Below are 12,568 nucleotides of genomic sequence, written 5' to 3' on the forward strand. Positions count from 1 at the left end.
GTCTTCGTGTCCTCGGCTGCATCTGCGTGTTCTGTTTGAATACGCAGTGCTATCTGCGCTTCCTACACAGGCTGACTGACACGTATGTTGTTTGAGGGTATTTAATGCGGGTAGTTGAGATGTCTGTCCGCGGCAGACAAATGTCCTCTGTCCCTGTCTTGTCTGCATCAGTCGGACTATCCCCAGTCGTAGATCTCAGATCTTTCTGGAGATAGGATAAAGTGACTCTTGGTTGTCCACGTGTGATATCATATCTTAATGCTCTTAGCCGCATGTCCTCCACGTGTATCATTATGGACACTCGGCGGAAGATGAAATGTGTACCTACAGTTATAAGAAAAGGTTTGATTCAAAGTGTTACTGGTTCTATTCCTTATGCAACGCTGGGTCGGCAGTTACGTGCGGCTAGGTAAGATGCTGCTCGTTTCGAACACGAGGTTAAGATACTGCTGATAAAATTTGTAACCTTGTATTCCCCTCCAAAGGGTGGCAGCTTAAGATAAATTTCCAAATCGATCTTCCATAACCAAAATGTTTCCTTCATCCCAGCTATCAAACAACAAGAAAAATAGTATGAAGTTACCATTCTGATGGGGATTACATACCAGATTAATATTCTTGAAGGTGTCCCTGAATCACCAAAAGAAATGGGGTTTAAATCGGTGGTGCACCAGACATTTTACTCTATGTGCACTCAGAAACTTCCTGGTGGTGATTATGGTGAATAGCTTCACGAAAGATTTGGAGATGTTTATAACAATTACTTGCAATCGAAAGTTTAGCAGCTATCCAAGAGAAGCATGGTAATGATTCTTGTTACGAGAACTAGTTAAAATTATGAGGTGGGCAAATTATAAAATTTTCTACCTGATTTCAAAACGGGGTTTAAAAATTTGAGCATCCCGGAAACTTGGGATTTATATTGCATATTCATGATATTAGCACTAAATCCAACTTCAACTACTGAATATTTAGTCTTTAATGTCTCAATTCAGGTCTATGGTTAAATGATGGCACAGACGAAGTGAACCAAACCTTCATTTTATTAACAACAATACATCTAGTACATAGCATGCGCTTGGCCACTTTTACACAACTCACAATGTAACTCATACTAGTAACAGACAGTAGTAACATAATACTAACAAAGGCAACATAGGCATTTCATACATTTCTGATCGTGATAAGCTTCTTCAGGCAGCCGAAGTACCGGAAATCTCAATAGACTTTACTTCAGGCTTCTTCTGCTCAACTTTAGGAACACAGACAGTAAGAACTCCATTCTCCATAGTAGCTTTCACTTCCTCCATTTTGGCATTCTCGGGCAATCTGAACCTCCTCAAAAACTTTCCGCTGCTACGTTCAACTCTATGCCACTTATCGTTCTTCTCTTCACTTTCTCTACTCCTTTCTCCACTTATCTGCAGCACTCTCCCTTCTTCTACTTCAACTTTGACTTCTTCCTTTTTAACACCGGGAAGATCAGCTCTGAAGACATGAGCTTCTGGGGTTTCTTTCCAATCGATCCTTGTGTTTGCTAATTGCGATGTCTCTCTTGCAGCATCAGAAACACCACCAGCTTGCTGTCCGGTTAGAGCTCCGGTAGAGAAAGGAAAGCCTTGGAAAGGATCCCAGATATCAAGAGAAAATGGATCAAAAACATTGCTCCTTTGGTTGCTAAAGAAACTTGGGATGATCGACATTTTTGGTTTTCTAGCAGAGAAAATTGAGAACTGATGAGAAAAGGGGTTTATTCAAAAATTGGATTTGCAAACAGAATTGACAAATTGCTTGGCAGTGAGTAAAACTTAAAGCTTGCTTTGCTTGTGATTGGTTTTGATTGATGAGCAGAATGTCATTGCTGGGTGGAATTTATAAAGAGGTTTTGCTTAGAATACATAAATTCTGGCCGAATCTTGAATTTTCGAGAAGCACCTAAAGAATTTACTTGTAGTTTCTTCTACTGGTTTCTACAAGCTTCTGGAAATTGACGGATCATCATCTAACCTTGATTGGACACCTAATAAAGCCCAGCCCAGCTCTATATATGACCAGGTGTCCCCAATTGTACTGTTTTCTTATGGAAACTGTCAACTTGGGGCGGTGGCGCAGTTGGCTAGCGCGTAGGTCTCATAGCTATATACTGAGTGATCCTGAGGTCGAGAGTTCGAGCCTCTCTCGCCCCAACATTTTTTAATTTGTATTTTTCTTTCTTTTTCTGTCATTAGCTTCTTCTTTTTTTTTTCTTATTTGTCGAGTTAATTATAGGGTTTGGAGTCTATGGACCTGAACATCCAGAGGGAAATTCAGTTTTCGATATGTTGGTTTGTCATTGAGATGGAGATTACAAACCTGATTGATATTCTTGAAGGTCTCCCTGCACTACCGGTCGATATGGAGTTTAGATCCGAGATATACCAAAAAATTTACTCTATGTGCACTCAGAGAGAGCCTCTCGGTAATTATTGTCAAACAGCTTTACGAAAAATATGCAGATGTTTGTAACAGTTACTTGCAGTCAAAAGTTTTACCAGCTATATATCCTAGAGAAGCATGATGATGATGTATCTATAAAGACAGGGTGTCTCGCTATCTGCATTCCAGTACTGAGGAGAAGCTGTTGAAAACAGTTCAAGGTGTGCTTAACACTACTGCTCAAACAAGTGCTTGAAGAGGGAGCAACACTCACTCTTGCTGGTTGCTGCCATGCCCTGCTAAGAGGTTACAAAAGTAAACTGATGATCTTTCTTTCGAGGTGTACATTTACTGTGCATGCAAATCCAATTCTTTATTTCTGGTACACACTTTAACTGCAAATAGACTTTGAAAACTTCAATTATTTTTCATCTTTTGCTTTTGATTACCAAAAACACCATGATGCAATCCTAAAATAGCGGCTACCATTGCTTGGTGGAATCACAATTGGAACTCCATGTATTTTCGTCACCAACAAGCTGCAAGTAATCACTAACAACACTACAGTACAACAACAACCAGTCCTTTAACCGTCAGATTAGCAGTTAGAAGAGAAACTCCAGAATCATCTTTTCCTTAAATCTAGTAACTAGATTGTAATAATCTTAACAAATCCTTCAGTTGTGAAGCAATTCAACATGACCTTGGAATACCTCCATTAGTTGAGGAACTTCTATATTTTCTCAAACTTCCAGAAAAGACTCATCTACCATTTTAAAGTGAATTTCTAGAAATCATCTCCTTAATCAGGCCCTTCTTACAAACTACAATCCTGGTAGCAGAAAACCTTGGGATCATAACATAACCGGAAGCAAAAATAAAAATGTACACAAAAACGAATACTTACCACTATACTACAACGACTTGATTTGTTAATTTAGCCCTGATTAAGTAAACAAAACATGAATTTGCGAAGAAGGATTGCCCAAATAATTTTCTTAATATCTAAATTCTTTCCAAGTCGGGAGATGTCTGGATCACCAAGTGTTCATCAAATTATAGAAATAAGATTGGTTCCTCCCTGACTCGTGAAGGAAAGAGTGAGTGAGGGAATCGAAATTTTTTAACATTATACAATCAGCTTGCTAATAGATCAGATTCTTAACTGTAGATGATCGTTTTACAAAATTCTAAGTTACCTAGTTTCATGAGAAAACCGAACAGGCAATTGGCAGCACTCAAACAGAAATACTGGCTAACGGCACCCGCAATCAAACTCCTGACAATCAGCTCTTGATTCCTGCAGTATGCAAGCCTGACAGCAACTGCTGGCATCTTGCTTGATTCTGCTTGATTCTCTTACGTTGCTGCTCTAACTTCATTGAAATCTCCTGCAAAGTTGAACATTATAACCAATTCCAGCACTTTCGACTTCTCAGATATGAGAAATAACAATATAATTCCAGTCGAGCATTTTAGACTTTTCAGACATTTCCGAATCCCAACCAAGCCTTTTGGAGAACTCAGAATTATTTATACAAGCAACTAACCCGATTCGGCCTGTTCTAAAGTTTATCTTGATTATTGCCGACAATCACAGTTTGGTAATAGTCAACATACAGTTTACAACTGCACATATAATCTGAGAAGTATCAGAATGCAGTATTACAAATCCAAGTTAGTACCCAGATAGAAAGTTGAAAACATAGACAAGTTTTAAACTGGGCAAGGTAGTGAAGTACTTGGTATTAGAGCGAGGCTACCAACCTTAAAAAGGAGAATTCTTGTTTGAGGAGGCAGTTAACTATTTCTCAACATTAGAGTTCCACATAGATGTTTCTCTTCAAGAAAGCTTCGCAAGCAAGATACTTTGAGTGGGAATTCTCATTTTACAACCAAGATTTTAGTTAAATTTGCAAAATTCAATTACCAAACTTTTGCGTGTAATCTAGCTCTATTCCGAGTTTTGTTTTAAACATCTTATGGCTATGGGGGGGAAATCGACAGAACTGAAGGTGTCTTTGCAATCTTAAAGTGTGACATCTTACCGTTAGTCGTTTGAAAACCTAAGCCAATGTTGAAAAGTTCAGCTATCTATCACTATAACCACCAAAGAGAAATGGGATCGATTGTCATGCAGCCTGACTGTTGGATGAATTAAATTTCTCAATATCACAGTCTGCCCCCATGACCATTCCATTCCTCTAGTTTCAACTTAGAAAATGGGTGTGAATTAAGGTTCCCTCGGAGTAAGAGCAGTAAATGATAGATTAAGTCATTAGCTAACCAACGGTTCGCTATTTGAGCTGACAGGCATGCATTTTATCTAGAGAATGGGAATGCCTTTTTTCCATATTGTGGTATGACATGAGATTAGAGATGCTTATCCGCAGTGTCTATCATAGTTTTCAATGACTTTCTAGGGTTAGACATCATTCCCCTATTCTCACGGAACACCTACTTCTAAATAGACACCCAAATGTACTGAGAAATTACTAGAACAAAGAAAACACGTAAAAGCAATTTAATGTATCTTATTCATTTGTATATGTTAGCCATGTAGGCTTACCAGAAGCTAACCTTCCAACTTCAGAACATTTAAATCTCCAAGTTCACAAAGTCACTATCAATGAGATCCTCCATTTGGTATGAGAGATCAGCTAAGATTAACCATTTTAAGCATTATCATTGACATCTCTAAAGTATCTCACTAGAATCCATTTTGACATCATACCTGGTGAGCTATTCCATGCAGCTGGACTTCATAAGTGCTCCGGATTTACTTTCTTGACCAAAAAGGTACTGCTCAAGCAGGATTCTTTGCACACTCAGGTTGGCCTTTGTTGGCACTGCAGATAAATAGCCATGTAGTTAGCTTTACAAAACAGCAAAAAAAAAAAACATTTCCCAACACCTTTTGGGAGGAAATAAAGCAAAATACAACACTAAGGAATTCATGCTAGTTGTACTGTAAATGAATAGAACCAAGCATAATTCTAGGTTAAAGTACACAATCAACCTAAAACGGCATTTATAGAGTTACAAATAGAGCATGTAAAGATGATAAGAACCTAGTAAAAATAACTAGTAAATCTTATCCTGGAGGGAGAGGAACCAACAAATGCTGTTTAAAATAGACATCAGAACACTATAACCTGCTTTACCAAGACACCTCCACAAAAATTCATCACTTCAAGGGCCCACTAGGCGTATATGACTCAAAAAAAAAAAATACCTTCCTCCACAGAGGTTTTCTCACAGTTTAGAAAAGCTTTGTCAGCCAAAACCTTCCTCTATTGGGGTTAAGAATTTCTGACAACAAAAAAAGGACGGCAGTTAACAGTCAGATTAGTAGCCAGAAGAGAAACTTCAGAATCAATCTTTTCCTTAAATCTAGTACTACCTCAGTGACAGTGTTTTTCATTCTCAACCTCATAACCTTCTTCATCATCAGAATTTGGGTTCATACTGATTGAATGGAGAAGCAAGAATGTGTTAACGGTGATGTTTGATTATTTATAGGTCAAATTGCATCAATAATTCTCTCTCTTGAGTATCACTTCTTCTCTTTTATCAAATCGCAGTATATATACAAATGAACCACTTACTTTTCTTACTTACATTCTACTTGCATGCAACTATAAACCCATGACATATATCAAGATGTTCATACATAGGAGAGGACATAGTACTCACTTTCGAAATATAGAAACAAGAATAACTTACATGCAAACGTCCTACCTATGTGACAGATTACTGAGAAGAATGACAATTAAAAAAAAATTGACGAGGCTATTAGGATTTAAGAGGGATTGCTTGATTTCGAGAAGCGAATCAGAATTCAGGACCAGAATTGACTAATTTCAGGAGGATCCTTAGCCCAAAAGTAACTATGCAGTTATAGGATCATTCAGAACAATAAGCTCCAAGACTTTTTAAAATCCATAGAAAATGACGATTTCACTATCCTCCATACAATTCGCTTTCTTTGTTGGCTCGGTCCTTCTTCTTTACACAAATTTAGACCACTTGTGGCATTTCCCTAATTGAAATAACATGTTAAGTTGTTTCACTCTTAGGCCCTTTAATAACGTGTAGGTGAACTCATTTAGCTAACTAACAGCTTGCTGTTTGAGCTGACAGGCATGCGTTTTATCTGGAGAACAGGAATGCCTTGTTTCCATATTGTGGTATGACAAAAGGTTAGAGATTCTTACCTGCAGTGTCTATCATAGTTTTCATTGACTTTCTAGGGTTAGACATCATTCCCCTATTCTCCAAGTTAAAATTCATAATTATTACTTTTAAAGTCACTATCAAAGAGATCCTACATTTGGTATGAGAGATCAGCTAAAATAACCATTTTAAGCATCAGCATTGACAACATACCTGGTGAGCTAATCCCGTGTAGCTGCACTTGATAAGATGCTCCGGATTTACTTTCTTGACGAAAAAGGTACTGATCAAGCAGGATTCTTTGCACACTCAGGTTGACCTTTGTTGTCACTGCAGATAAATAGCCATGAAGTTAGCTTTACCAAACAGCAGAAAATCCCTTTCCCAACACCTTTTGAAAGAAAATAAAGCAAAACACAACACTAAGGAATTCATGCTTGTTGTACTGTAAATGAACAGAACCAAGCATATTTCTAGGTAAAAGTACAAAATCAACCTAAAACGCTCTTTGTGGAGATCCAAAGTGAGAATGTAAAGATAATAAGAACCTAGAAAAGATAACTAATGAATCTTATCCTGGAAGAATCAACAAATCCTGTTTAAGATACACATCGTAACACTATAACAGACTTGCTCTACCACACCTCCACAAACATCCATCTCTTCGAGGGCCCACTAGGCGTATACGACTCAAGATTTTTTTCTTCCTCCACAAAGGTTCTCACAGTTAAGAAAAGCTTCATCAGCCAGAGCCTTCCTCTGTATGGGATAAGAACTTCTGACACCAAAATGGCAGCAGACCATCCCATCTTTTACCAAGAACATCTACCACAAAGGTTAGTGCGGCTAGCTAATTGCCAGCACTGTCACATTCATAATGGAGCGCGTATAGCTAACACGTGTTTCTCCAAAAATTGGAACCTAACAGATTCGTATCGATGAGATGATAAAGAGAAGTGATTAACCAGATTCAGTGTTGTAACTAATGAGCCTGGATTCCAGAAGGCTAATCAAAAGACTTGCTTGAACAAGACAATCAAAAATGAGCTTTTAATAACTTTGGTGACAAACATGCTTTAGCCTCATCCTTCTATACTATATTCTCCTATTTCTTTCCTCCCTCGAATTGAAGGGCAAATTTTTCCTCCGGATCTAGGATCAATTTCTAAACTGGTCATGCTAAACCCTCGGTACAACATTGTTGTCACATTGCAAGAAATCAGCTTCTCTTTGGCAGACAACTCTGCAACTTTGATAAGATATTTGGCTGCTGACAACAGATAAAAGCCTCTCAATATGCCTTAATATGTTCTCACATAGCCCCCGGATGTAGATGTTTTATAAGTCTATTATACCCACTTAACATGCCAACAATCAAGTATACCTTCAGCACTTGTTTGCGAATGTAAATTGAAATAAATAATAATTAAAGTTTCTTTTATGAATTAACCAGGATTATGCAAGATCTGGTACCTAGAAAACTAGCTTAAGTATCATTGGGGTATCAAATAAGACGGACCATCTACTCAAGCAATTGCTTCATACAAGACCCCTTGATTTCTATAGATTCTTATGTACAACAACCCTCTGATAAGCCACCGCAAATATATATATATATATATATATATCCTAGTCTTAAATGGATCAAAAAGCAAAACACACTTTTTGGTTTAAAGACAAAGGGAAGAGTATTTACTAAGACATATCACACATTTGCTATACTATAAGATGTACTAGTTTACAATGTTCTAGTCAGCTCAAAAGAGCGACAATTAGAAACTGATCCAACAACTTGGCTTCATGGTGAGACTCTTCCGTTATTACACTATACTCCTTTGGGCAATCCATCTATGGTATTTCAATGGACAAAGACTCACAGGGTCAAGAAGGAAAAGTGCTCTCTAGTTTCACCAATGAAAAGCAGATCTAGTAATAATTAGATAAAATAAAGCAACCAAGCGCACTGTAACCAAAAACAAACGCTTATATAGGGCAGGGAAAAGAAGAGCTACCCAATCTTCCCATTCTCTCCAAGTTCCCCGTATTCAAGCTCCTCGTGAGTGCCATTTCTACGGGACCCATCTCCATGATCTTTACGATGTATCTTGTGCCCACCTTCACTACCAGAATCAAGCGTGTATGCATGCTGCCTACATGTGAAAAAGGAAAATTCAAATTTTTACAAGCTATGATTCCCGGAATTAAGGAACAATAGATAAAAAGTGAACGCATGATATTATTACCTTTCTTGATTTTTTCCTAGAACTACTGTCTTTGTGATTTCTTTGATTCATCTTTCTCTTCCTTCTCAGAACTCATGTCATCAGCCCCACTTTGATGTTGCTTTCCATGATTCCCTTATCCTTGTCCCTTTTTCTCTCATCCTTCACATCAGATGCATCAACAGCGTCACTCTCTGTAGTCTGTATCATCCTTCTTGGAGCCTCTCTCTCCTTACCCCTATCACATTCCCTCTCCTTCTCCTTACAGTTTTTGTCCTTCCTTCTCTCTTTATAATCTCTTTCTTTTTCTTTCTTTGCCTGTGATCAATAGATATGGACTATTAGAGTAAAATATATTGCCAAGAATTACCAAGAGAAGAGGAACACTAAAGATTGGGAAAATTAATGAAATTAATTCCAGAACTCATATTTGCCAAATCTTAGTCCTCCAAGTAAAATGGCCACAGACAAATTTTACACTTTTTTTCAGATTTTTACCCTTGTGAAAATTAAAACTGCCTATCATACTCGAACTCCTGGAATCACATGCAAAGCATACACAAGATACCTAAAAATGAAATGTAACTCACATGCCTTATATCATCTTTTAGCAGCACACTTAAAACGCAGCCTTTACCAACTTCACTTACATTAGAACCAATTAACAGTACACTTAAAAAGCAGAGGATACTAATACATGAGTCGAAACCATATGCTGACATGCATACCTTCTCTTCCTCGCATTTCCGTCCCTTTGCTTTAGCCTTTTCTTGCAAATGTGTAAGTAGTCCTCAAGTATGTCTTTCTTCTCACTCTCTTGTGCAGTGGATCTGAATAAGCATATGAACTAATTAGGATATCGTAAATAGAGGGGTTTGACAGTTGTTTATACATATAAAGTAGAAAGTTCCCAATACCTATACTCTTGGATGTCCTCTAAAAGTGGCAAGCAGTCCTCCCAATTTGAAGATGTCTAGAGTGAGAGAATATATGAGTGTGAATACTTGCGGAGACTATCATCTTATGAGTATCGCAGAGTAAGGATATAAAATAACTCCTAGTGCTAGTATATAATCATTGATATACCTTAATCGAGCGTGATAGATCAGAGAAGTCAACATTTAGACGTTGACACTTTTTAGCCTCCTCCTCATCTTTCTCCTAGATCCTTTCCAGTAGCTCTTCAAATAAAAGCTGCAAAACATGTTACAAGTCAGTCTACACAAACATCAAAGATAGAAAAGAAGAATAAGCAGGAACATGCCCACAACATTTTTTTACCCTATGTACTGACCGGACCAACTTCAATACTCTCAAGGGCTAGAAATTTACGTCGATATAGAAGAGGAAAATCACTACAATTTTTTTAACTAGGTACTGTGGGACTTATAAATCAGAAGGAGAATTACCTTCAAGTTAATATCTGATACAGAGTTCAAATCCTCGGCATTAACAACCTTGAACTCCTCAGAAATCAAAGCAGTCAAACAGATGACACAGCAATCTGCAAAAAAAAAAAAATGAAATCACAAACAAACCCAAAATTTGCAATTAAACGATTTCTGCAAATAAAATGAACAGTTGAAATAAGATATTACCTTTCCCAACAGTTTTATCATCTCGGTACTATAAGGAAAATAACGAAGTGTTACATGGCAGAAAAAAGAAAAGTATCTAATTAATGGACTCCAACGGACAGTTAAACGAAGTTACTAAATTGTCAACCTCCGAATCCATGATATATATTCTTCAATTTTTTCGTATGTGAAGCATCTCAATATTTGTACCCGAAATAACAATAGAAGCATAAACAAGAGCAGAGACGCAGAGCTAAAATATGAAAGAGAATCAGAAATTAAACAAAATTGGCAAAGATAGCGTACACTATAATTTGAGATTACCAGTAATTACCGTGTATTCATCTCATCAAATCTTTCAGTTCTGAAGTAGGTGTTGGTGATTAAGTTGGCATTGTGATACCTTCATTAGTTCAGCAACTTCTTCTTCGTACTTCCAGACGAATTTCTCCAGAAAAGACTTGTCTACCATTGTTGAAAGTGTACAAATTCTCACCTGTATCAGACCCTTGGAGACCAAAATCCTGACAACAGAACACCTAGGGATAATCCAGTACTTCAAGCTACAGAAAAAAAACCATTGGGGTTCCGGATGCATAATGAATTATAACCCATTTCGTTCACTAGGAAACTCATAATCCCCATAATCTTCTTTTCAGAAGCCATCATACAAGCAGGCAGGGTGTTCCCTAAATGATGTATGAATGTGTTGGGTGCAATAATCAAAAACAAAGAAAAATCAAATAAGCAAAAGTTATTGATACTTAGCTCCTTTATAATGGAAGTGATTGCTTTGACGAAACGAACAAGCTCCCCGTATCTCCGCAACAGCAACAAGGCAAAACTTTGGAAAATAGAGTGAGTCACGTGTTCAACACGCTGTCCTTAAGACATTAGCGCCCGGCTACACTCAAGAGTGATGCTATAGCCCTCACAGGACGGATATCTCCAGGATAAAACACCCTAATACACCTACTACTAGCATATGTAGTAGATGCTCAACTTGAGCTTGGCAACTCCGAAAAAACCGTTAAGGAAAATCGCGAATGCTTAAAAACCGCTATAAAATATTTTTCCTTAGGTGTCCCTCTAAAATATAGAGCAACCCCTTTCCCATAGATTTTACAAAAGTAGTGAATTTCTTTATATAATTGACAAATACAACTTAAGAAGAAAAACTCCCCGATGTGGGACTAAAAGCTTTATATAGTTTCTTAAAACTAGTAAAAATTGGAAACTCCACGATGTGGGACTAAAAAGTTTCATTCACAAAATAAAACAATAAATTATAATTTTTTATTAAAACTTTAAAAAATTATTTTTTTATTAATCGTTTTCCAACAATCCCCCACATGAATGAAAACTCAATAAAACATGAAAACACAGATAGATCTTGGTAAATAAACATCCCAACCTCACGATCCAAACAGACTGATCGTGCAAGTGTTGAAATCATACTAGTCATTTATACGTCCTCTCCCTCACACAAAAGTGTGTTGACCCCAGGGTCATACTATGGATTGCATAAATCATAATAGTATTGAGAGCTTTCATCTTTAATTCTCACATGGTGAGACTATAGGTATCTTTCACCAAAGTGAAAAAGCATGAACTAGTGAACCCTTAGTGACCTTTAGGTCCTAAGTTCCAGTAATACCAAAACCATCAAAATGAAAATCACATAAAAAAACGCAGGAAATACCATTTTAGGCAGAGGTGTCCATGAGGTCTTGAACCTTTGCTTAGTGAGATATTACCAGAATTACTTGCTAGAGACAGTGAACTATGTCTTGAACTGCTAGCATTTGATGTAATTCGTGATAACAACCACGGGTGATATCTCCAAGATTGCTGCCAAGCTCGTGCCGTTTTGTCCGTTTTGGCCCTGGACGTATCCTGTTTCTCAGAATGCTCTAGAGAATCAGCTAATATTCTCACAGGAAGCGACCCACTTCCTCATTCAGATAGGTGAGTTTCCATAAAGAGTGTTACTGCTACACCCCACTTCAATCTTAAATTGAAACTATATAACTCATTAAGACTTATTAAAAAGTCATCCTCCACATGCAGTCACACTATCACATCTACACCATAGGGAAGGGACAGAGAATGAAAATCTCAGATAGTGTTTACCTTTACCCACCATAAATTAGTTGTCTCATTCGAAACCTTGATCAT

At 37.4% G+C, this 12,568-nt stretch overlaps 1 protein-coding gene, 2 long non-coding RNA genes and 1 other non-coding gene across 4 annotated transcripts; 1 reads left to right on the top strand and 3 right to left on the bottom strand.

The window, feature by feature from the left end:
* Positions 1-1,025: 1,025 nt before the first annotated feature.
* LOC113312038 (17.8 kDa class I heat shock protein-like) lies at positions 1,026-1,891 on the bottom strand. The gene has a single exon (XM_026560812.1). It carries the CDS (start codon positions 1,701-1,703, stop codon positions 1,194-1,196), a length of 510 nt encoding a protein of 169 aa, XP_026416597.1. The 5' UTR covers positions 1,704-1,891; the 3' UTR covers positions 1,026-1,193.
* A 206-nt stretch (positions 1,892-2,097) lies between these two features.
* On the top strand, positions 2,098-2,186 carry TRNAM-CAU. Its single transcript is given in 2 exon segments — positions 2,098-2,135; positions 2,151-2,186. It is a non-coding gene; the product is annotated as a tRNA-Met (tRNA).
* Positions 2,187-5,177: 2,991 nt separating this feature from the next.
* LOC113335265 lies at positions 5,178-9,113 on the bottom strand. The gene is made up of 4 exons (XR_003353240.1): positions 8,835-9,113; positions 8,604-8,741; positions 6,805-6,921; positions 5,178-5,264 (listed from the first exon to the last, which is right to left on the bottom strand). It is a non-coding gene; the product is annotated as an uncharacterized LOC113335265 (long non-coding RNA).
* Positions 9,114-9,550: 437 nt separating this feature from the next.
* LOC113335261 lies at positions 9,551-10,906 on the bottom strand. Its single transcript, XR_003353238.1, has 5 exons — positions 10,725-10,906; positions 10,223-10,317; positions 9,900-10,007; positions 9,731-9,786; positions 9,551-9,643 (listed from the first exon to the last, which is right to left on the bottom strand). It is a non-coding gene; the product is annotated as an uncharacterized LOC113335261 (long non-coding RNA).
* Positions 10,907-12,568: the final 1,662 nt, after the last annotated feature.

The sequence above is a fragment of the Papaver somniferum genome, chromosome 1 (genome assembly GCF_003573695.1).
Source record: "Papaver somniferum cultivar HN1 chromosome 1, ASM357369v1, whole genome shotgun sequence".
Lineage (NCBI taxonomy): Eukaryota > Viridiplantae > Streptophyta > Magnoliopsida > Ranunculales > Papaveraceae > Papaver > Papaver somniferum.